General features: G+C 39.0%; 1 protein-coding gene across 1 annotated transcript in view; it reads left to right on the top strand.

The window, feature by feature from the left end:
- The window catches only part of NTRK2 (neurotrophic receptor tyrosine kinase 2), a 197202-nt gene that overhangs the window by 3116 nt on the left and 168508 nt on the right, over window positions 1-25578 (top strand). Inside the window, exons 2-4 of the mRNA XM_079330943.1 lie at window positions 16965-17039; window positions 17280-17351; window positions 23228-23296. Coding sequence (XP_079187069.1) covers window positions 16965-17039; window positions 17280-17351; window positions 23228-23296 — 216 coding nt within the window. The remainder of the gene's footprint in view (window positions 1-16964; window positions 17040-17279; window positions 17352-23227; window positions 23297-25578) is intronic.

Below are 25578 nucleotides of genomic sequence, written 5' to 3'. Positions count from 1 at the left end.
TTAATTTGAAGAATTTATTCACATGCATTTCCTGAGTATCTATTGAAATCAGTCCTTCACTTGTTGGGTATGTTCTGGTCTTGACATGAGTGGATCCTGCTGTCCTAGGCAAAATATCCACAGACACCAGGGGCATGGGTCCTCAGTCCAGTTCCTTATCCCATCCACAGGCTCTGGGAGCTCTGGGGTAATGCATGGTCCGGGTGTGTGTGTGTGAAGCCCATGGTGCAGAGGATTGGCTGTGGGCCAGGTGGATGGCTCGTAGCAGGCACAATGTGAGTGGGCAGCCAGGGTCTTCCCTGGCTTTAAGAGATGGAAAAAGATGGGGTGGTGTGGCAGGAATGACAGAGATGATATACCATGTATCTGGCAGCCTCCACCACTTAACACCCGGGTGCTTCACCCCTGTTTTGGTCCACATGTGGGTTGTGCTTTAGAGTTTACAAGCAGTCCAACTATTTCTAGATTCCTGCTCGGATGCAGCATCCAAATCTACAGGGAGGGTACTTCTGCATCAGCCCTATGAAGGCCAGCTGCTGAAACTTGGTGTGGGAGGGCATAAGATTATTTATGTCTGGTGCTTTCTTAGTCATCTCTCTCACTCTTTCCCTTCCTGGCTGTTTTTGCATCGTTTTCTAGTATGGTAAATAAGACAGATGTCAGATTTGCCCAGTTGTTTAAGATGATGATGTGGGCTGGTCTTTATCTGGAAGGCAAGTACCAGTACATATCATAACAGACTATACTTGTAATAATTTGGTCACTTTGGTATTATTGGACATAAATTGAATTCCAGAGTGAGATCCTGCATTAGGATAAATTGTATCAGTCATTGATACATTAAAAACCAAGGACCAAGAGTGGCAAAAACAAACTGACTTTATCAGTTTTGTAATGTCCATGAATTGTAGACACAATGGCAAATAAGTCGGCCTTGTCAAGATCACTCATGCAAAAATATTAATAGGATAGTAAGTGAGAAATTTTTAGAGTTGTGAGAACTTCTTGTAGAAGGACCAGTATAATATTTTCTCATTAAGGAAAATGTATTTCTGCTGTACCTCTGTGTACATAACTCTCCAAAGACCATTGATTTAAAAGCGACATCTTGCAGTACAAGTATATTCCTGGCCTAGCTTCACAGTTCTGCTATCAAGTCATTAATATGTTTACTTATGATTATCCAGGTGAATGAGGTTTGAAATTAATTGGTGTTTTTCAGGAAGAACTGCTTGCCAGCTAAATAGTAGGCGAGTTTTAAGCTCTCGCCTATTAAAAGAGAGGTGATTGTGTATTGCGTACATTTCAAAACCACAAAATAAATTTCTAATGCAGTTATATAAAGCACTCTAGAATTGTTAATAAGTAAGACAGGATAAGTAATTTATAGAGTAAATTATTTAACAAGTCATGTGAGCTTGTGCTAAAAAAAAGAGCATGTTTAAATTCATTGAAGCTCAGAGCTGTTGGTATTTTGAGCCTTTTTTATTCTAGATTTTGAGACTGTTGTAGATTTAATGTCGCATAAAACTGTCTACAAGGCCCTCAGCCTCTAGCCCATTCCTCCTCAAAGCAACTTCGGCTATGCATCATTGCATGACTTGGCTGGATTGAGAAGTTATTTCTGGTGACTTGGAATTGTATAATAAAACATGAGGCACCAGGCTACAAATTATTAAAGGCATTTTGGACAGTAGTGATGTAATGTTTTCCTTTAGGTATTTGTCCTTTTTTTTTTTTTTTTTTTCATTTTTTAAAACTTCTTTAAAGAGCTGGGTAATTGGTTAAGGTGAGTTAAAAGTAATCATTGTGAAAATCAACTTTTTAATTTCTGGGCTCTAAAAATACTCCATGATCACAAAGCATTCAATTTTGTATATGTTCTTTTTTGGTTTTTTTTTGTTCCCGGGGAATCTTTTGCATGCCTTGTTCTAGACACTGCCCTTCTGGTTTGTGAGGACTGATAGGGCTCCTGAGGGTTTCTATTGAGGCTATCTCAATCAGGCAGAGAAAAAACAGCTGATGAGGGTGGAAGAGAGCATCCTCCTTCAGGAGGCAGTCAGTGTTGGGCAGGGTGGCAGGAGCACTGTCTCTCCCTCAATATCTTTGGTCACTCAAGGGTTTTGAGAGAGGTTTGAGATGTATATACTGAAACGAAAGATTTGGTCTTGCGTGTATTGTTTTCAAGAAACTTCCATTTATTTCCATACTAATGAGAAAATAGGGCTTGGCAGTGGAGCCTGTGATATCTTTAGGATGGCATTTTCCAGATTTCTCAGGTTCTATTTTTTCTCCATTATTTTTATGCTGACAAGTGTAACAGAGAAAGTAGCTTAGCAATATTCTGGATCCTTAATCACTGTAGAGCAAAAAATTTTATGTAACTGAACATGGGCCTGATTATTTCTCCATTTTGGTTTTCATTTGAAAGTAAGGAAGGATTCCCTATCAATCCCTCTCTTTTATTTTTTTTTTTTTAATTTTTTTAATTTTTTTTTTTTAATTGCAGTTTTCTTTCTCCCATGTTTATCATCTCTCACTACCCAAATGTCTAGGAGTATGGCCCTTAAGGTGGTCACCCAGATACCCTTGTCTGAGCAGGAGAAGCATAGCAGAGAATGGAGGAGCAAAGAACTCTAAAACGGCTTCAGTGTGTTGTTGATGCCAAATGTATATTTAGCTTGTTACCTCTGAAAAACTGCTCTTTAAAAACTGTCCTTTAAAAAGCAAAACAGATTGTATAAATTCACTAATTTGCATGCATTTGAAATGGAGAGATAAATCCGTAGAGGTTTGAAACCTTCTACTGCTTGGGTTGTAAATATGCTTTTTTAACAGGATGCTGTTAAATTTGCGAAGATCTCTTCATCCAGATGTATGTAGTACATCATTGCTGTTAAATTATATATGACCATATATAATTGGTATGCATGTTAATTCCTGCTTGATTGTGAACCTGTATTTTCAGAAACTGCAAAAGGCAAACCAAACTACTGCCTGTCCTGAAATGCACATATGGAAATTCTGTGTTTTTACGTAGTTACAATTAAAGGTAATATTACAGTATCACAGCAGCATGGAATGGGTTACGTTGAAAGGAACTACTGGTGGGACCTTTTGGTCCAACCTCCCTGGTCAAGAAGGGTCTACCAGAGCACGTGGCACAGCATTGTATCCAGATGGCTCTTGAGTACCTGCAGTGAGGGAGACTCCACAACCTCTCCAGGCAATCTGTTCCAGGGCTGGTCACCTGCACAGTAAAGAAGTTCTTCCTCGTGTTCAGGTGAAAGTTTTTGTGTATCAGTTTCTGCCCATTGCCTTTGTCCTATTGCTCAGCACCACCAAGGAGAGCTTGGTTCTGTCCTGTTGACATTGTTATTTGAGTTACTTCTTGTATATTGGTGAGATCACGCTGAGTGATCTCTTCTCAAGACTGAACAGACCCAGCTTCCTCCACCTTTCCATGTACAAGACATGCTGCAGTCCCTTAATCATCTTCATAGCCCTCTGCTGGTGTCTCCCAGGAGTTCCATGTCTCTCTTATCCTGAGGAGCCCAGACTGGCACTCCAGTTGTGCCTCACTTGGGCTGAGGAGGACAGGATCACCCTCCTTGCCCTGCTGTCTCTTCCTAATGCACCCCAAAACACCATTGGCATTCTTGGCCACCAGGGCACACTGCTGGCTCATGGACAGCTTGCCCCCCCAGGACCCCCAGGTCCTTCTCCTCAGAGCTGCTTTCCAGCAGATCAGCCTCAGCCTGTGCTGGTGCCTGGGGTTATTCCTCCCCAGTGCAGGACTCTACTTTATTTTGGTTTTGGTGAATTTCATACAGTTCTTCTCTGCCCCACTCTCCATCCTATCAGGGCTGCACTTTGGGGTATTGGTGACAGCTCTCTGCCTTGTATTATCAGTGACCTGCTGAGGAGGCATCTGTCTCTTTATACAAATCTCTGAGAAGCAAATCCAACGACACTGGGCCCAGCACTGACCCTTGGGGGATACCACTTGTGACAAGCCTCCAACTAGACCTTGTGTCACTGATTGCAGCTCTTTGGGATCTGCCATTCAGCAGGTTCTCAATACAGCTCACAGCCCACTCATTTAGTTTGCACCTCCCAAACTTGCCTATGAGGGTATCATGTGAGACAGGATTTAAGCCTTGCTGAAGTCTAAGTAGAAAATAGCTACTGCTTTCCCCTCATCTATCCAGGTAGTTGTCCCATCATGGAAAGCAATCAGGTTGGTCAAGCATGATTCTCCTTTGCTGAATCCACGCTGAGTAATTCTGATAAGCATTTTGGTATCCATGTGGATAAGGATGGCTTCCAGAACCAGGCACTCCATTATGTTTCTAAGGATCAAGGTGGGGCTGGCTGGCCAGTAGCTCACTGGGCCCTCCTTCTTGCCCCTTTTGAAGACTAGGGTGACAATTACTGTCTTTTACTCCTCAGACACCTCTCCTGATCACCATGACTACTCCAAGATAACTTCAAGCAGCCCAGCTATGGTGTCTGCCTGCACCCTCAGAACCTGTGAATGCGTTCCTTCAGGACAGCATTTTTTTTTTTTTTGTTCCAAGTGTCCTGTTGCTGCTTTCATTTCCTGTGTATCTCCTGCTGGTGCTTTACTTTTGACAGGAGTTTTTTGCTCATCCATGCAGCGGTCTTGCCCTCTTTGCTCAATTTCTTACTCATCAGGATGCACTGGTCTTGAACCTGGAGAAAGTGGTGCTTGAATATTTATTGACCAGCTCTCTTGGACCTTGTTCTCTGCAGAGCCTGTTCCCATGGGATTCTTTCAGGAAGATCCTTGAAGAGGCTAAAGTTATCTCTCCTGGTATCCAGGATTTCAATTGCACTTGCTGCCCTACTTCCTCCACGCAAGGTGCTGAACTCCAAATCATCTCATTATCACATTGCACAATTGTAGTGGACTTACTGGAAAGGAGACACACCATGGAAATTCTGCATTTATTTTTTATTAATTTCTTATAAGAAAATTACCTACATTGAGTGTTTATCATGTACAGAGACTATAGCTGAAACTTAAGTATTTTTAATACCAATTAAACCATATATGTTTCTGTGTTGTGTTTTTATTGTTAGGATAAATTCTTGGAGATCAGGTTTCATGTCAATATTCTTTTTTTCCTAGACAAGGCTTGAAGTAATGAGATTTTTTTTCTTCAGAAGTAAGGTAAAATCAAAGGAAGCAGACTAAAGGTGTCCAAGGTATTTCCAGACGCACTTTGAGAGATTGTAATCGTTGAGTAGTGTAACTTGAACGTTAGTTTGCTAAAGCAGACTAGTCCTGATCTTGCAAGGGAGTTAGATACTCTTTATTTCAGTGGAATGCCGAGGCTGAGATCCTGACCTATGTGAAGTCAGTGACAAAAATGAATGGAGTTAATGTTTCACCAGCATAGTTTACAGTATATATGTGAAGGATTAAAGGAACCTTGATTCAGGCATTTCCTACCTTTTTTAATTTTGGAAGAAATGGGTCTTGTTACTTGATGTGTTTTTGACTTGCAGTTTTTTTTTGCCTTTCATGTGTTTTCATTCTATATGAATGCTAAATACATTGAGGTATGTGGAAGCTAAGATTGAGTATTTCAGGAGGGAACCTTTTACTACATTTTAGACAATTTTGCTTTGGAATGAACCTCCTTATGCAAAAAAAAGTTGGAGCTCCTGCTATGGATTCGTAGCGCATTGTATTCAGATGTCTGATGTATAAATAAAAGAAAGGCAGTGCGTTAGGCAAAGCCAAGTCAATCTATTGCTGAAACAGACAACAGTGAAATGGCAATACTACTGAGCTCCTTATGGAAGGATCTGTCCACAGAGGTGTAGCTGAGGCTGGGAAAGTTATATATTTTTCCTTTTGGTTTGACAGGTGAGCCAAAAGAAATTTTCTAGTTTTAGATGTAAATGAAATTAGTTTTACCTTTTTAATTTCCTAACCATACCTGTAATACTAAGTAAGACTGTGTTCAGTAAGTATCTTGTGGAGTATGGCTACCCCACATTGCACAATAAGATGCATGTGAAGAGTGCATAGGGTGTGACTTCCATTCTTTTGCAACAACTGTTTTTCTGAATGCCAGACGACATGGCAAGCATATGCAAATAAATCATGTGCACATACTGGGCACTCCAGACTTACTGGGCATGGGCTGGGAGCCTTTCCACAGCATGTGTTCTGGGTATCGTGCACTGGGCCTGCTAATCATATCTGGGACTGTCCCAGGCCTGGCCATGGAAAATCTGGCAACTCCCTACTAACTGTGTAGCGAAGACTCAACACAACTGGCCACTCTCCACAGTGGAGAAGGTGCTCCTTCCAGGAAGTGATTCAAGAGGTTGATTAGGTTCCCACTGAAAATTACCACATGCAGTCATCTCCTCCTGTCTCTACCGACTATGAAGAAAATACTGTGGACTTAGTTCACTGGGGTGAGGGGCAAAAGCAAGACATTCTTTGCAGCAAGCAGGGTCATACTGTGGAGTAAACTGATTTTGTGGTTCTGGGTGAACCATTTCATCATGCATGTGAAGAGCTGCTCTGCTAGAAGCAGAACATGGGTCTGAACCAAGGTCTTGCATGTCAGCTGGTCCTGTATGGTGTACAGATGTGGGCTTGCCTTGGTTCTTTCCATCTGAGATGCCTTCCTTGACATAAAATATTCAAATGTGCTTTTGGGTCAAAGAGCAGGACAGTCTGTTTAGCTAAGAAGCTGTGATGCTTATTTGTGTGGTGAGACAGCTGGGTCCTGCTCCTACTTCACTGAGTGTTCAATTACAGCAAAAATGAGAACAGCACAAACAGGTAAGGTGGTGACTGCCCTCTTTCAGATGGCTTTGTATATATGGTACCTTCTGAGAGAGTGGAATTGTATTTCCTTAGAAGAGGAAGAAATGGAATCTGGTACCACTGCAGCATTATTTATGGCATTTCCTCCAAACCTTTGGTCTTCAACATCATAAAAAGATGGGGGTTTTTTGTTGGGTTGTTTTTTTTTTCCTTTTTAATTTTTCTTTTTTTTTTCCCCCCACCCACTAAGTGGGTGAATAGTCTATTGCATATTCATCTGCTATTCTCCTCTCCAATCTTGCCTCCTCCGATTTTTGGAAACAGATCTTGGAATACATTATGCATATGGTGATCTTCACCTGGTAAACATATATACTGTACCCTCCAGCTAGAAGCAGTTTTGTTGGCTCTGTGGGTCTAACTGTAATGTGCATATGCATTTTAAGAGTTTTAAGTTCAGAATGGTAGTAAGTAAGCATCTTTCTAAGACTGTTTTGTGCACATATAATGGAATCACAGAATGTGCTGAGTTGGAAGGAATCATCAAGTCCAGCTCTTGGCCTTGCACAGCACCATCCCCAAGATTCACACCATGTGCCTGAGAGCATTATCCAGATGCTTCCTGAGCTCTGCCAGGCTGGTGCTGTGACCATTTACTTGGTAAGCTGGTTCCAGTGCCCAGACACTCTCTGGGTAAAAGCATTTTTCTGGTACCCAAACCAAACCTCTTGAGACACAACTTTATGCCATTTCCTCAGGTCTTGTCACTGGTCAGCACAGAGGAGAGATCAGTGTCTGCCCATCCTCTTCCCCTCACAGTGAAGTAGTACCTGCAGTGAGGTCTATCCTCAGTCACCTCCAGGCTGAACAGATCAAGTGACCTCAGCTGCTTCTCACACAGTTTCCCCTCAAGACCCTTCACCATCTTTGTTGCTGTCCTCTGGATGGTCTCTGACAGTTTAATATAATTCTTTTACTGTGGTGCCCAAAGCTGCACACAATATTCAAGGTGTGGCCAGTGCAGAGTAAAGCAGGGCAATCTCTCCCTTGACTGACTGGTGATGCTTTTGCCATTATTTATAAATATAAAAAAATTACATTACAAATATTTTGAATTGGCATAAATCCATGTAACATCAAGGCACCTAAGTAGAAAATATTAATGCTGCTATTACTTCTGCTATAGACATCACTGCAAATCCTGGATCATGTTTGTGTGCTATGACTGTCTTGTTGCCTGAAGCCTATGCCATTTAGGTGACATGAAGGTAGCACAGGTACAGAAATAGATACCCCTTTAGAGGATACTTTAGAGGTTGGTGTGGGTGGAAGAAAGAGTCTTCCTTTCCCGCTCTTAACATTCTCCCAACTCTTTGTGGCACTCCTATCTACGTTGAGAAAGGGCAGTTGTTCTTTCTGTTCATGGTTTGGTTACATGGCCAAGTCTTTGCCTTAGAGCACTTCTGCACGTTCCCATGACTTTTAATGAACAGTTTGACTTGTAGCAGTCACACACATCACGAGTGTCTAAAAGGAAAGTTTTAAGACTTGAGAGTCACAACAGTTGGAGGTATCATCAAAATACCAATCTATCTTATATTTGCAGGTGCACAGTTCACCATCACCACCTATGTCTTGGGCCAGGGGCACTGCTGCAGAGGATGTGTAGGATGGAGGAATGCTGAAGGTGTGTCTGGTATAGGGGTGCAGTCATAAGAAACATAAGCAGAAACAGGCTGGAGGATGAGGGAAGTACTACTCTACTCATAAGCAGCAGCAGTAAAAGTAAAGTCAAAATAAATAAAGAATGCTGTGAAAGTAGTGGTGGTGAGGAGAAGGTGGCTTTTCAGAGGTAGGGAAGAAGGCTGGAGACTAAAGATGTCACCTTGTGAAAGAGGTACATGCAGAGTAAGAGATTCACTTGGAGATAAAATGGTAGAGAAAGTGATCTAACATTTGAAACTATAATATGTAATGTGTAATATATAATAATATAACAACATAACAATATAATAATATAACAACATAATAATATAATAATATATAATATAACTAAAATAAGTGCTTCCAAAAGAGTGTATTTTCCTTATAATTCCAAAGCATAGCAACAAGTACAGCCATGAGCAGGTTTTAAGTACAAGCTGATCTCAGTTTAGAAGGTGCATTGCATATTACACATAGCAGAATAAACTAAAATACATAGAGAGAACTCAAAGACACAGGATGGTTGTCTGGGTGTATCATTGTGACAGAGAATTTGCTCAAAATCAAACTGGCATAGTCCGGGAACATGAAAAGTACAGGAAAGGTAACAGCAGCAGCAATGTAGCAGTCAGCACAAGTATTAGAAATATTCTGGATTCTGACAATTGTGCAGAGAGTATAATAAACATCATTATGCTAATATATGCAGTGCAAGTAAGAAACTACTCATATTTAATGAAGAACATGATTCCTCAAGTGGAATAATGAAAATGGAAGAAGCTCTGAATTCAAAAGCTTGGCCAGCTACAATGAAAACTGGACTATACTATAACGTAAATGTGATAAAGTGAAATAGGAAACTGTGAAGAGTACATAAATGTAAAATGGTGAAGAATGCCTCTGAATGGTAATGCAAATGTTGAAATGCTCTCTGAAAAATGTATAGGCTAAATTTTAGTGATAAATTGGTGTCAATGTACAGAAGGAGGCAACCTGTTCTGGTGCTAGACAGAGTGAGGTAAACATGAAAATACATAATAAAATAAACAAGAAAATCCATAACCCTTTCAGAATATTACAGTAACATAATGTGAAGTTCTAGTCTTGTATGTTTTTCATTAAAAGACAAGAGTGTCTTGGAGAAGACACAGATGTGTGATCAGGGCTACAGAAGGTGTTTCACAGGTCTTGGAAGGGAGTCTAGGAAACCAATTGTGAACAAGGCAGCAGATGGTATCATTTGAAGAATGGAAAAAACATCTACTTGTTGGGTTCTCTGTGTAATAATTGCACAGAAAAGGGGCAGAGGTTATGATCATACATAGTCTCTCAAGACTTAAATAAAAACAAAAGAAAGAAAATTTTTGCTGGCAAATGGAAAGGAGAATATTTTTGAGATGTCAGGAGTCAAATTGTTCAACAAATTTAATATATTAACAGGATATAGATGGATTTTCCTGAATAGATGGCTTTAGATTTTGTGTCTTTGCTCCACCATTTGGAAGTACTGGCTTTTGATCTGTACCTGTGTCCTGGTTTGGCATGAGGTGCACTGCACGGAGTGAATGAGACAGTAAACAGGGCAACAGGTGCAGATATATGTATTGATGACCCAATGATCCAGAGCAGATTGATTGGAACATTTGATATTCTAATAGCCAGTAATTTTAAACTGAATAAAGCCAAATATTAATGTCAGACAGTGGGAATTGTATATATGGGACAAGACTGGCTGCAAAGGAGATTTCAGCAGGAATGTCTTATGTTGAGTGAAAGAGTCAAGGAATACTGAATATATCGGAACCCAGAGACAGGGGAAAAAACTGTTGAGGGGGATCCTGATTTATGTCAGAAGTGCTATCTAATTTTGAAGGATGTGCAGCTACCTTTCTGTTACTTCAGACAGAAAGTCACTGTCTGAGCATGGGCACCTGAAAGGGAGAGAATTCCAAGGTTTTGACAGCAACCAAGAAGCTTTAATGTTTTGATTCACTGAGGGACTTAAAAAGATACATGTAAGAGATGGTTGTCTGAAATCTTACTGTGCTCTTTGGAATGGATGTTTTCCCATTCTTATTTGCATCAAGGCCAGTGACAGCTATAGACAGCTATAGAGATGGTGTATTTCAGCAAGTGCTGAAAAGAGAGTATTTGCATTACTACTTTTTGAAGTCTAGGTGGTTCTGCAGGAGAAAGAACTGTCACATGTATTTATTCATTCATTTAAGATGCTCTTTCATCCTTGCAAGGAAATAATAACATTATCAACAACAACAATAATAATAAAGATTAGTCTTATGACTGCCTTCTTTTGAGAAATAATGGAAAGCCACATTCACTACTCTCCTTTTGTATGTTAATTTACTGTGTGTTTTTTAGCATATATATTATAAAGGATCTGTATGGGGGTTTAAGCCTCTTCCTAGCAATCTGCATAGATTATTTCATACTCAGGGGATGAAACTGTGTTTTGAAGATAAGTATAAGGTCCAAGATTAGGATATATCTTTTAGAATAAATAGGTCATTGCTTGTTATTCTGACAATAAAAAGGAATATTGACATTTGCAAAATATCTAAGGAAAAACAAGTCTTTAGCTGTTGTGTATTCCTGGAAAAACCTCAAAAATACATGTTTTGATTCAATATCAAATGTACAAACCTGGGGATCTCAAAGGGGAGGATAGGTCTCTAAATGGAAAAAATACTTAAATAAGTATTTTTCTGCATGCATTTGGGGGAAGTTAATTCTGAAGGTGCAGCTCATCAAGAGCATAAATCTTAAATCTGGAAAGCTGCATGAAATGTCTTGAGAGTTTGCTTATTTGATAGTCTGCTAACTGAAGAGAATAAAACAAACACCTTGAAGCAAAACCAGAAACATAAAACTAAGAGTGGATTACATTTCATTTTTCCTGCCTTACAGTAACTTTCTTTAAGCTTTGCATCTCAGGCATATTCATTTATTTTTACTTTTGTCTTCATGCTGTAAAGTAGGAACTAAGGTTGGTTGGAAAGCCATGGACTTTCCATTTTCCAGGCAGTTGTAGTCATAAGAAAGAGCACAGATCTGTTCCTGCCATACTAAAACAAAACTGGTATCTCCACTCAATTCCCATTTTCTTCTGCTTTAAACTGGTGGGTTGGCACTAATTGTTCAAGATGATGGCTTTGGAGAATCAATTTGCAATAACAGCTATGTGCTACTAATTGGAGAATACCATACTGTTGTGGAGCAGAATGCCTGGGCCCTGTTGCCTCCTGGCAGTTGATACAGTCACACATCAAGAATGGGGAATTCTTGAAATTAACTGGTCTCTGGCATTGCCTGTCAGATGCCGAGTTCCAGATTGTCCTGAATAATTGTTACCTGAGTATGAGATGTGTATAGTATAGGATTGGCTGAAAAAATGGGAATGCCTGTGTCTGTAAAGAAAGGTCCCAGAGCTAATTATGTTGTCTCCAGAGCTGCTGTACTGGCACGTGGAGAGCTATTTCCTGAAGTCTTCTGTGACTTGTGGTTAAATACTCTAAATGTGAGGAAACAGCCCTTAGGGAACCTGGGATAGTGGCATCCAGTTTTTCACTCTTTGTGAAATACAGGGTGACTCATGGTTAAAAAAAAAACAACAAACCAACCAAAAAACCCTGCAGCACCTGCTCAGAATTTTCTAGGAGACACTGGGCAGCTAAGGAAGGAGTCAAGCACTGGTAAAATCTCTGAATGCTAGGCAACTCCACCGTGGAGGTCTTGACACACTGCATCTTTCCTGAGTTATGACATGTTCCTCTAGCAGTTGACATTCTGTTTCCTGAAGTCATCCTCATTAAATCTCACACCTATGGTACTAGATGGAGGAAGAAAATAGAATAAAATAATTGGAGTAAGCTTGTATATCTGTAGAATATCGCTGGGTTTAGGTGTCTCTATCATGCTCATTGCTTGTTAGGAGTTTCCTTCCTAGAAGGAAGTTTGGTCCTTTGCAGGAAGATTTCTTGACTGAACAGAGATTATAGCATTGATGCCTACATCTGTCTGAAACTTTACATTCCTGATATGCATTTTGTGTAGCTCTGTGCTGCATTTTCCAACTGTAAGTTCATAATACTTCAGCACTATTTTAAACTTGGTTTCAGGGGGGCTACAAATGTAAGCCAGTCAAATATGCCAGGTTTCATCAAGTATTGTGTTAAGTTTTCAAATTTTACGTGATCTTAATGCATAACAATGAATCAGCTCATGTTTGTTGAAAATACCTCTAAGTTTTAGTCTACCTTTGGATGAACTTGGTATGACATTTAAATTTGTAAGAAGATATGGCACTAGGGAAGTTTGCAATGCTTAATTCTCAATATTAACATACTGCTCGCACAGTGGTCTAGACTAGGGACATATGTGACCTGTCATTAAATGGTAATTCATCTACTGACAGTTCATGTCTGAAGTGTGCTGCTTTTGCCCCCTATTGTGTGAAAAAATGACTTGGAATATAAAGTTTTCCCAAAGTTCAGAAACATTTCACCAGTGAGTGTTTATTATTTTTTTTCCCCCCAGAAGTATGAACTAGAGTTAGACATATAATTGATTTCTTCTTTGGAGTGTTAAAAAAACAGTTTTTCCATAACAGAAGTTTTTTGGAACACAAATACTTCTGGAGCTACAGTGCTATTTACTTGCATCTATGTTGTAAAGACTAACATGAACTATTTTTTTTTCCAGCATGTCCTTATAGCTCCAGATGTAGTAGTATACCTTAATATACATTTAACAAGAGGAAATAGAGTAAGCAAGTTAGGAAGGCATATTTCTGCTGGCCTTTTTTTTTCAGGTTAAGGAAAATATTTAAAAGATGGCATGGAACCCCTTTTTAAAATTACTAAGGAGTAAAATAATTTAGTTGGCTTTAAAGATCAGAATCCACTTTCTCTTCATGCTTTTGCAGTTCAGAAGTTGCTTCACTGATGTTAAGCACGATATGTATCCTTTTAGTTTTGTAATGAGCGTAAATGAAGACCACCATCTCAAATGAGATTTTACTTGGAGGGGTTGACTCTTATAGATTAGGATTTCAAACTGTTGTCTCCAAAGTGTTGTAGCAGTGGTGAAGTGTGAGTGTATGACACTATTCAGCAGCTGCTGAAGTGTGGCAAGATGAACATGCTATTATAGGTTGCAATGTGCAACCTAGGTATGTTATTCTGAATGCCTTTATTAGAATTAATCAGTAGTTTACAATGGAGAGATTAAATTAAAGGTCTGAAGACAATTACTGCTTACTGGTTACTCATTGCAGGAGACTCAGAATGCTACAGTATAATCAAGCAAATGGCTTTGTATGGAGCTAAGCGCTTGATTTAGAGGCAGCATCCAGCATTTGTGAACGGATACGTGTGGTCTGTCTGGTGCTATCTAGCCAGGCTCTGGCAGTGCAACTGTGCAGTGATGTGCAGTGGGAGCTTCCAAGCTCTTCACGTGACTTCAGCCAGCCATGAGTTAGTGTATTTTTCTTTTGTGCTACAGTAAAAATGTTCAGTTAAAGAATAGGGTGGATATTCTTAAGGGCAGGCAGGCAAATTACATTTCTCAGTGTCGCCCACTGCAAGTCAAAGCTTTTAGAGTATTAATGTTTGATGATAAGTAACATTAAGGTAAAGTAGTTGTGAAGGAGGTAAAAATAGGCTTCAGTTAGGGAGAGATTTTATTTCAGATCTCCCTCTAAATTAAACAGAAGAGCAACTTCCCCTTATAGGGTACAACTACATCATTCTACTCTTTTCTTTCTCACTCCTACAACATAACTGCAAAGGCTTAACTTGAAACGGACTTGTTAAGTGAGTAAGGAAGTGTAAGAGAACATGACCTGCTCATGGTAAATTACGTCTGTCCACTCCTTTCTCAAGGATTTCCAATTGCATGAGCTTTGCTTTACTGTTGTGTTCTGCACTGAGAGTGTTTTTACAAGTGTATTGCGAAACAATAATTGAGTTAGTTGCGCTTAGACAGAAGTTCTTCTGGGTCCCAACCAGTATGGTTGTGGAAAAGCAATGGTTTCTTTTGCTTCTTTCAGCTAGGAACTTGAGTAATTCACTTTAGAGAAACCAGTACCAGTTCAGAGTAAAGAATGCCCTGCTCTGCCCTACCTAGGGTTTTGGCTAAGGCATGCAATAAGAGAAGGACAGAAGATATCACAAATTCATACTACTACTTCTCCAATATAATCTGTTTGGTCTATTTACTGATGGATGGATACCAATCTTTTAATATAGATTGTGTGCTCATACTAAGATTTTTGTCTGATGTAAATTGTAAAGCTTCATTGGCTTCAGCAGAGCTGAACTATTTTTCACTGAGACTTAACACATGATGTAATACACTAACAAATTTTTGTGCAACACTGTAAGTTATGTCAGGTTCTGGAGTTTCTTGTAATAAGTGGCTCTGGTTAAATGTTTGTGTGATTAAAATTGCAATGTCAGATTTGGATGGGTGATATGTGTGTTTAAGTGATGGATCTGCATTTTGGCAATGTTTTTCAGGTTTAGTTTATTTTTTTGATGGCCTAATTTTTAGGTAGTGCAACTGGTTATGCTGTTTCTTTTCTTTAAATCTAAGTCTCTTCACACTTTTTCTTTCATTGTCCATTTTCCTCAATTCCTGCTCTTCTGTGATTTCCCTATCTCTATTTGACCTTGACAGGACTCCTATTGTTTGGTAACTGAGGACAGGATGAGAAAGCTATCTTTGAAACCCCTTGCATAACTTTATTTTAGCATTATGAGGTCCAAGTGGCAGAGCAGATGGGTGATACTTAACTCAAGAATGAGTTCTTCAGGACATGTTTAGAGGAAGTATGTTCATTGACTTGCAGGACTCTGAGATGAAGAAGTTGATAGATTTTTATGTACCATTTCATCACTGTTACTCGGCAAAATACGTAAACTTGCCAACCCACAAGAAAGCCAACCAAACAAAATAGATTAGTAATTATTGACATACTAAATCTTTTTAAGGCAGTCTTAAAAATTCAGGAAAGGAAGCATGAAAAACAAATGACTCTTATCTTCTAATGGGTACACTGTGCTAATCTTATTCTGAAAAGTCTTGCAGAGCAGTTGATGTCATATGATGCTATAGTAATGTGTCCCATCTAGCATCATGCACTGTCTTTTTACTCCCTTTTTTTTTCCCAAGGGACAATGGATGCCATTAGGGGAAGCTTTTTACTTTTCCTGGTGCATGGTGAGAGCATAGCCCAAGTCAGCACTGCAGCTTTGGAGGAAAGCCCAACCCAATTTATGGGATTCTCAGGCTTCTGCTGGGATTTAGAAACAATTTCTCTTAACACAACTGGCTCAGGTACATGGATTGCCTTTGAAAGAGCAATACATCTTCTTACTAATTCACCAGGATTCTCTTTAAATAAATTCCAAAAAAATGCTTATAATGAAGAAAAGATTTCTTCTAACAAAGAAAGTCTCATTAATTTTAAGAGAACCTGCATCTTTGGTTACTTCGTGATGCTTGTGAAAATACATCAATCTCACTTTAGGATTTTCTGGGATTAGGCTTGTATTGTGAAATGTGTGGACTCTTTAGCAAGGCATCCCTTAAATCAGGCATACTTTTCTGCCCAGAAAAATTGCAGTTTCCACTGATTTCTTCTTCCTGGACTGTGTGATTTGCAGTGTGAAACTTTTACTTCATGTAGAAGAAGTAATGATACATTTGCTGTGAACATGTTAATTTCCAGTCTATGAGATGTCACTGGGTATTCATAGATTTCCAATGATCACAATACAAAGGACTGGCTTGCATGCTCATATCCTTTTAGGCAGATATTAAGGATATGTGAGTGGACTCAGTACTTTAGTCTGATACAGCAGTTTCTCTTCTCTTAATTTCTGCTTGTGTGTATAACATCATGAAGTACAATCTCTTTTTTCTCAGTTTTCCCACTGTCACACCTTGTAAAAAGAGCTAAAATTACTTTGTGTCAATGAAAAAATAAGGGTAAGTCATTAAATTAGCAACATGAGGGAAAAGACTAGGGAAGTATGACTGTTTCTCACTGTAAGTGAAGATAACTCTAGTACTACCTTTAAACTTGTCCCCTTTGTTATTGTTAAATCCATGTGGTAAGAACATGTGTCTTGGAGAATGGTGACATTCTAATGCAGCTTTATTTGGCCTTCAGGTTGACTTGCTTTCTTCATTTCCCCGTTTGAAAATGAGCTGCTCCCCTGTTCCACAAAGTACCATTTAAATGATGAGGGAGATTTTAAGAAGCACTTTTGTTCTACAGCTGGTCTAATTAGGACTTAGAACTAATTGCAGTAGGTCAGCAACCATTACTGACTTCCATACATCAGTGTGTGATTTTTGAACAGTCAAAGTCGTGGAAAGATCCACTTACATGCTTCTTTCTGTTTTGCTTTTTCAACAGTTACATTGCAAACCAGCCAAATTTGGAAAGTATAAATGACAATGAGGTTGGATATTATGTTGGACTTAAAAATCTGTGAGTATGGGGTACATTTGATACATCCTTTTTTGTTTTTGGTATTTCTTGTATAGAAGCATGTAGAGACCTTATCAAACTGTATGCCTAACTTTGTATGTTACACAGCAAAGTTGTAAATCTCACAGATGAGCCTTGTAGACATTTCCTCCAAACTCTTATTTTAATAGTTATTATCATTACATTGTCATTACATATATTTTAAATGAAACATTCTAACAGCTTTATTTCTTTTCCTAGGACTGTGGTGGATTCAGGCCTAAGATTTGTGTCCCGTCATGCGTTTGTGAAAAATGTGAACCTACAATACATGTGAGTAAGAAGAGTATCTGCATTCTAAGTCAAAACTGTCCAACTAATGTTAATTTATTTTTTAAATTTATTTTTGTCTCTTACCATTTGCTTAATTTAAAAATATTTTAACAAGACAGACTTAAAATGGTCTTCTATCGTTAATTGCCCTTAAATGAGATATACATGATTATAAAAACATAATGTGTGAAAAGACCATCCAGTTCATTATCCTGTCTCTAACAGTGTACTTTGTGTCTTTTGTGATAAGTGATGTAACACAAAGAGTGTGTCTCTTGAGGGTATGATGTCCACACTGTGCATCACACTCAGTGATGTGGTTTTGACTAGCTCTAGTCTGATTTGAGCTGAACATACTTTAGCAGCTGCAGTGTAGAAGATCATGCATGGAGCACAGCTAATAAAATTTGATCAGTGTATGTGCCAAGAGACTGTGATCAGACTGTCTGAAGAACTGAAGCCCTAGGGGTCATTCACTTGAAAACTCAAGATCAGAACTAATATACCCAGAGCAGAATATAGGAATGACATTGCTTTCACACCCAAATGTGATTTGTAGGTCATGACCTACAGGAAGCAGAATTTGTACCTGTGCAGCTTTTTGACTGTCTCCTAGATTTGTTATGCTTTAGATTTAGCAGAGGCTGAACTGATCAAAGTTCTCTCTCTACAACTTTTGTTCCTCTAGTGGAACAGACATACTTTACTACTTACATGGAAAACTGTGGATCTAGTCTGATAAAACACTGAGATCATGTGAGTGGCTTAGTTCCTCACAAGTACCCTTTTTAGCCAAATATTCCAAGTGTGTGCTTTAGTCCATCTTCAATAGATGAACACTAACATACATTAACATTTAACTGAACCCTTTGATTTTATCCTAGTGAGATTGGAAAGACAGAATGCCAAACCTTGGCTTTGTAAGATACTTCATTGTAAAAGGAAAGAATTGTTGAACAGAACACAGTTTGATTTGATTGCTTTGCTTATAAGATGGAATCCATTTCCGACCTGTGTTTTCCAAAGAAGAACTGTTAATTTGTGTAAGAAAGTAGACATGAATGTTCTTTTCTGCCTAGATAATAATTTCTGCCATTTATATGGAACAGTCACCAGAAGAGTGTGAACCAGATCTTGTGAGCCTGTGAAATTTATATTATATCATAAAATCATTAATAAAGAGCTTTACTATAATCCGTTGATAATACAAGAGAAGTATGTTCCAGAGTATATTCAAGTGTTTGCCTGTGTGACAATTGCTCATTGAATTATGGTTGTAAATTAGGAAACTCCGTAAAGCCAAATGCATGTGCACTGGCTGTGGAAATATGCAATTAGAACATGCTGTTTGAGGGGCATATTTGCAGAGAAAGATTTAGTGACTCTGCTAGGAGAGAAGTGAGATTCTCTCTCTGTGCAATGAAGCAGAACAAAGCAAATTCAAGTCTGGGATCAAAAGGAGTGTTGTGTTACATTTTTACAACTTTCCCCCCTTGTATTACTGCTGTGAGGGAGCCTATTGGAATACTGTATAGAGATTAGGACACTGAATCTACTCATCTTGAAAGAAGCTACAGAGAACAATAGTGGAGCCATAAGGAGCTTGTACAGCAAATAATATAAGGAAGCTGAGAGCCCAAGTTTGTTTAGTGCAATAAAGAGAAGATCGAAAAGGAACATACATCATTGCAATAGGTCAAAGAATAATGATTTGAAAATCAAAGAGCGTTGACTTAGATGAGATATAAGGAAGAAATTTTTTAGAATAAGGGTGATGTGTCTGGCAACAAGTTGCCCAGAGACATGGTGGATGCCCCAGCCCTGGAAGCATTCAATGTAACCTTGGACAGGGCTCTGAGCAAGCTGGTGTAGTTGAAGATGTTGGAGAGCTGGAACTAGACCACCTCTAAAGGTCCCTTCCAACCCAAACTCTTCTACGATTCTATGCTTCTCTCTTATCTTTATCTTATCTTTAAAAGAAAAATAATTATGATGAGGAAAGCATTCAGTTCTTTCCATGACCATGAGTACAGTGTGAGAAATAATGAGTTCAGCTTGGAGAAAGATATATAGAATTTTGAAAGATCTTTCCAGCTGTCTGGGCAAGTAAACACCATATAAAGTGTGACATCTGGTACAATCCTCTTGAGAGACTTTTTTGACTGTTGCCTTAGGGAAATGAGTTTCATGCAGTCACAAAGTGTTTCTGTCTCCAGTGTTTGCTTATAACCAAAACTTACATAGGTAAACAAGTTTTCAGAAAACTGACCATTGAAGAGAACAGAAACACTACCAAAGTTACCACTTAAGGGAAAAGTATCACTGTACATATGTGAGCTACTAGGTTTTACAGGATCCACTTGGATAAGACACTTTTAAAGTGTTTCAACTATAGGAAGAGTTTGAACATGCAAACATTTGAACATGCAAACTGGGAGTATGTGTCTGCTGGTAAGACTTTGGTAGAGCTGTAACTCCTTGTTAGAAACAAACTATACTGATTTGACATCTGTTCAGCTGATATAGATTAATTCTTGCTGCAGAATACTTACATTATGAACCAGAAGTTTGTCCAGTCTCGTACTGTGTTTTCTTTTGGTGGGGATTTAGTAATGTTGGCAGACACAGGATAAGCCCAGATAAGATGGAAAATATTAAGTGTCACCAGCTGCTGTAGATGCACAGGACAAAGCAGTAAGTACAGAGGTATTTTTTACCAAGGCTGATCTTTTATCCCTGCAAAATGCATTTGTTTGTTTTCTTTGGCACGTCATTATGCACACTAAAATGTTTCTGAAAGCCCCAGTGAATCATGGCTTGTTGTCATCAGCAATAAAAATCCTGTTGACTGCCTATGAAGGAAGTATAGCTCCTGTTGTGAAAACTATTAAGAGCTAAAGGAATTTCATTTTGCAAGGGTAATCTATGAGTACAGGTCTTTGAGAAGTCCTGCATTTTATTTGGAAACAAATTTTTTACTATCCCATAAAGAAAGCAAAAATCATTTTTCTGAAGACTGATGTAACTGTATAAGCATTAATTTTACTATGATACTTTTACAGCTTTCTTTTTGTTCTATGAGAAGTCTTTTGATGTCGTTAAGAAGATATATAAAAGTAGTATTCATTTTATGAATCATATGAGAGTATCAGTTTAGAAGAAACTTCTTAACACACATTTTCTCAAGCCCTTTTTTTGTTATTTCCTTATTTTCTTGGAAAAGCTTATGTAGCCCAAGTATCTTTCTAAAATTATCTATCATGAGAAGATTTGAGTAATACCATAAACAACAGGAAAATAAATGTCCTAAGAGATGCTATTAAAGTGTAATTAATAGCCTTGCTCATCTAATTTTGGTGTTTTCACTGCCCTAGACTCAGGTCAGTCTCATTTTAGTAGTTTATAAGCTTATCTGCTGTTAAGAGTAATTTAATCAACCTGTATAATACACATGCATGGTATATTGTCAGTTTAAATGTGAGAACATTTCACAACAACTGCCTATTTACTAAAACTTTAAAAAATAGTTGTTGTTATGTGCCAGCCTGCATCTAAGTGCATCACTGAATCATGGATTGTGAGTGTAGTGTATATATACAACTCCAGGTATTAAAATATGTTTGTATCTCTACACTGTTCAGGTTTAGGTAAGGCAGCCAAAGGAAACCATTTGAGAACAACCTTGCTGCAGATTCCACCTTGTTTGCACACAGGGCTGGTTCCAGCCATAGGCAGAGCAGGCTGTTGCCTGTGGAGGGAGACTGAGTGTAGCAAAATGGCCATGTCTTCACCTCTTTCCCCCATCTCTCCTTAGATATGTTCCCTCCTCTTCCTTCTTGCCTCCCCTTTTCAGAAGCTCTATTGCTGGTAGGACTCTGCCTGTGTTGCTAGCTCTGGTAAATCTTTTTGCAGTTTCTCAGTCTGGTTTCATTCTACTTACATTGCCATGGGCTTGCTTTTAGAATTAGGGCTAGCAAGTTTAAAGTGGGCTTGATATTTTCATATAAAATACAGGCATACTTTTGACTGAAGCTGGGTCCTCTCCTGAGGGGCCAGGCTCTGTACTCTTGACTTTTTTTCTGTAAGAGAAAAACACTTTGGAACCTCAGATGTATTTTCTTTGGGCTGCTTGCTGTGGTCTTTTCATGTGTAGTTGAATTATGGAATTAATTCATATTCTCTTTCCATGAAAGTGGAAGTGGGATCGTTAACTACTTCAAAATAAACCTGGCAGTGATTTTTTTTCACTTAATATGAATTAAAGAGACAGCAGTAGGCATCTCTGTAGTCAATTTGCTGTCAAGTATTGCCTAAGGTGATACAAATTTATAGCAGTGGTTTGCAGGTAAAGCCCACTGTATATCTTGGTGTCTTTTGGCAAAGGTAGGATTTATTTGATCTGCAGGTAAGAGAGGCAGGTTCTTACTTTGTCTGGCATTACCACAGGGGTCTCCACATATGCTGCTTGTCAGTGTGGGAGCAAGAGACATTCTCCTGTGTGGTGAGTGAAGAGTTTCCCATGGAGGGATGGGGTTTGGTGTGGCTTCATGTTGGAGGCAAAAGCCCAAGTCAGTATGAGGATCCAGCTTCTTTTATTCAACTTCCCAACACAGAGCATATGCATACAAAGAATAAAACACATAGTGACAGTTTTTGCTTAAACATAACTTCTGTTTTGTATGCAAATTGTGCCTTAATGTTGGTTTATCTGATCAGGATCCATGAGACATTTCTGTCAGCATCAGCCATAGGAAGTGCAGTTCACCTGACTAGTGAAATAATAGCTTCTGTGTTTTGCTGTCACATGTAAGGACCAGTCAGTTTGTAAGCTTCAGGTTCTTCTTTGCCAGAAGGGATCAGTGATGAAATATAAATATAATCTCTTTGCTTCTGTTATAAACATTTGTAGAATATCCAACTTTTAATTTCTTTGAAAATTATATTGTACTCAAAGACCAACGACTGAAAGTTGGGAAGTAAACACTGTGTTCTTTAGTCAGATTAAAAGAAAAAAAAAATTAATCCCTGGTTTTAGATGCAATGCAATACTAAATTGGAGCCCCTATGGTGCCTTTATAATACCACATAAAACTCATGGTATTTTGGCTCATAACACTGATTTGTGCTCTACTGATGGCAGTTAAACTGTTTACTGCTCTCACTAACTTTAATTCATAGATGGATAATACTGTACAAAAACAGTGTTATTTTGATTTTGGGTGGAGAAAGCAGTTTTGTAAGCCTATGAGGGGAGGAGTATTTCTGGTTCAGATCAACATTTCTTTGCTCTGCATAATGAGAGAAGACCTTTCACTTAATTACCACTGGAAACCGTAAATGCTTAATTGACATAAAAATGCCCAATACAGGCATTTTACAGTTTTCCTTTTGATCTTCCGTGTGGGTGCATATTGCACATGCAATTTGAATAGAACAACTAAAAAGCTCTGATGTGGATGTGTGCTAGCATGTGAGGAGGGCTTATATGAGTACAGCGTTTGGTGCAGCATCAAAGAAAGGGATACACCCATTTCACATGAATAAATTGAGCATATAATTAACACCTGGACTTTACAAAATACTTTTGAAACATAGTTAAATCTGCTGCCTTTCTGCAATTGACAAACTGCTAAAAGTGAAAATATTGATCCCTGATGATTTGATTTTTAATGTATTTGATGTTAGATGCTGATGGATTCAAGCCCCTGAACCCTTCAAACCATAAAGTAAGACTGAACACTGCCCTTTTATAACTGAAGGCAAAGGACTTTTAGAGCTGGTTCTAGCTTTTAATTGCTTTTTCAAGAGACACAAACTGTATTTTTAGTGTAAGAAGAAGCAATTCTAATTAATGCAATCTTTCTCTTTTGCCATAGCAATTTATCCAGAAACAAGCTCTCAAGTTTGTCCAAGAAGCCTTTTCGCCATCTGGGTTTGACTGATCTGTAAGTAGTCGTTTCTTAAAATATAAGTTTATTTTTGGCTGGAATGGAAGAATAACACTTTGAAGTTTGCTCTCTTGAAGGCAGAGGTCCATCAGAAATTAGAAGTGCAGTCCTGTTTCAAAGAAATGTCAGTTCTAAACACTTAAATGTAAAGAAATTTTCATTCCAGGGCTTCAAGAAAGTTAGGTATATATTTTTGTCAGGTTGTGACTTGGGTTTGCCAGTTTTAATATATTTAATTTCTTTTAGAGATAGTATTTAGGAGGAGAAACAATGCAGGCTTAAAACTTAAAAGGGTATAAGAAGAAATTTATTAGTAACACAAAAAGAATTCAGAATAAGATTCCTAGATTGTTCCTTCCTCCCCCTTCCTTCATTCCACATTTCTTAACAACAACCTACAGAAAACCTTTCAGTCAGTTATCTACTTAAATAATCATTTCACTTCACTTTAGAGAGAAAAGTTCATTTTTTGGTTTAGGCTTAAGGGGTGTCTTCCCTTTCACAGTCTGCATCCACTTGGATCTATAAAACCTTGAAATTCCTCCCATTTCCATAGTCCTTCCAGAGCTGAGCTATGGATTATGTTACACACTTGGGGTACCACTTTTAAATGCAAGCTGCTGAAAAAACAAAATTCTCTTCATCTCTTTTTCTATTAAATGTCTCTGTCCATATTTCCAGTCCTAAAACAGAGAGCCCCATTTCCTCACAGCAAAAAGGTCTTGTTTTCGAGCACTGTAACCTCCCCAAGTATATTTCACAGTTTAAAGGAATTTTGGTGTAGTCACAGTTTCCTTATAGCCCACAAAAAAGGGTTTCAGCTACTTAAGAGTGGCAACTTTACAATCTCTTCCCATCTGGAAACTTAGCTTTCATTTCACTGACTTCAGTAGAGTTCCTCTTCATTCCTCTCATTCTGGGGAGCTTGGGAGATCTAGAGTCCTATCCAGGCATTAAAAGGGTTAAAGTTGCATCCAGGATGTGAAGAAGCTGGGCCAGGCTGTTGCTGTAAAAACTCTGAGCCACACGGTAGCCGAGCAGGAGCTGAGCCGAGCTGAGCTGAGCCGGGATCTGCACAGAGCCAGGGGCCACATGGGGCCCTGCCAGGGCCAAGCCTGAGCCGGGCTGAGCCGGGCTTAGCTGAAACTGAGCCGAGCTGGGACTGGGACTGCAACTGGGACTGGGACTGGGACTGGGACTGGGACTGGGATCAGGGGAAGGGCAGGAGCCAGGCTGGGCCCTGCCACGCCAGAGCTGGGGCCGAGGTGCCAGGGCCGAGGCCAAGCCTGGAGCTGCGCCAGAGTTCACCTCACCTCCAAGGAGGCCGTAAGCCAAAAGAGGGCTAGTTAACTTTATCCATGTGATTTGTGAAAGCGAAAAACTTTACAATTGGTTATCCAAGCTGTCCACTACTAAATCAGCTCTCTGATTGGTCCCCATATTCTTATAGTGGCTACATAGTTTACATGCTTATGGCTGGCTATTTAAAAGTATTTTTATTTTCCCACATTCTTGAGTTGCACTGTGCTTTATACAATCATTTACCAATTAAAGCACTGGTAAGCACTTTATTGATTTTTGCAATACTAATATTTTTATTCTCTGTTACATCTGCCATATTTTCTTATTGATACATGTTTCAAAATTTTGGTCATCCAAAATTTTGGTCCATTCTCTGCTACTACGCATAGAGCCTGCAGGAGTTCTGGGAGAGCTGGCACTGCAGAGGAGAGGGAAGTTGCTCTCCTGGATCTCAGAGGAGAGTCAGAATTTGCCCAAAGTGCCAGTCCAAGAATGAAGCACCTGACATGCAATCCTAGGCCTCTCTTCAGGTGAACTTCAGCATGTGAGAAGTGAAATGAGCAAATCTCAGTAGCACAAAAAGAGGTTATGCCTCTTAGGTATATTTTGTTGATAATTAAGTTGGTATAATTATTCTCTTTATGGCCCAGGGAACACTGCTCACTAGAATATTCTTTAATAATTTGACAGTTGCTGAGCTCTTTAATGAGGTGACTAGCTAGTTGCAAAGCTCTCCCATTCTTCCATGCCCTTTGTTGTTCTGTTGCTTCTGCATGAAGAAGCAGGGCAAAGGTAGTGGGAGTGAGCCAGATATGGGAAAAATGGATAGTGTGAAGGTTAAAGAGAGTAGTATCTGAGGTACGGAGGCAATGCATGATAATATACAAGTTCAGACAAAAGGGATACAAAATTGAGGTAGAGTGTTGTGGGCTTGGGAAAGAGAGTTTAGGACTAGACAAACTGAAGTTATGCAAACA

Source organism: Erithacus rubecula (genome assembly GCF_903797595.1).
Source record: "Erithacus rubecula genome assembly, contig: SUPER_Z_unloc_2, whole genome shotgun sequence".
NCBI classification, from domain to species: Eukaryota; Metazoa; Chordata; class Aves; order Passeriformes; family Muscicapidae; genus Erithacus; species Erithacus rubecula.
Note: the sequence above shows the minus strand (reverse complement) of the source record. Positions and strands in the feature narration are given on the sequence as shown.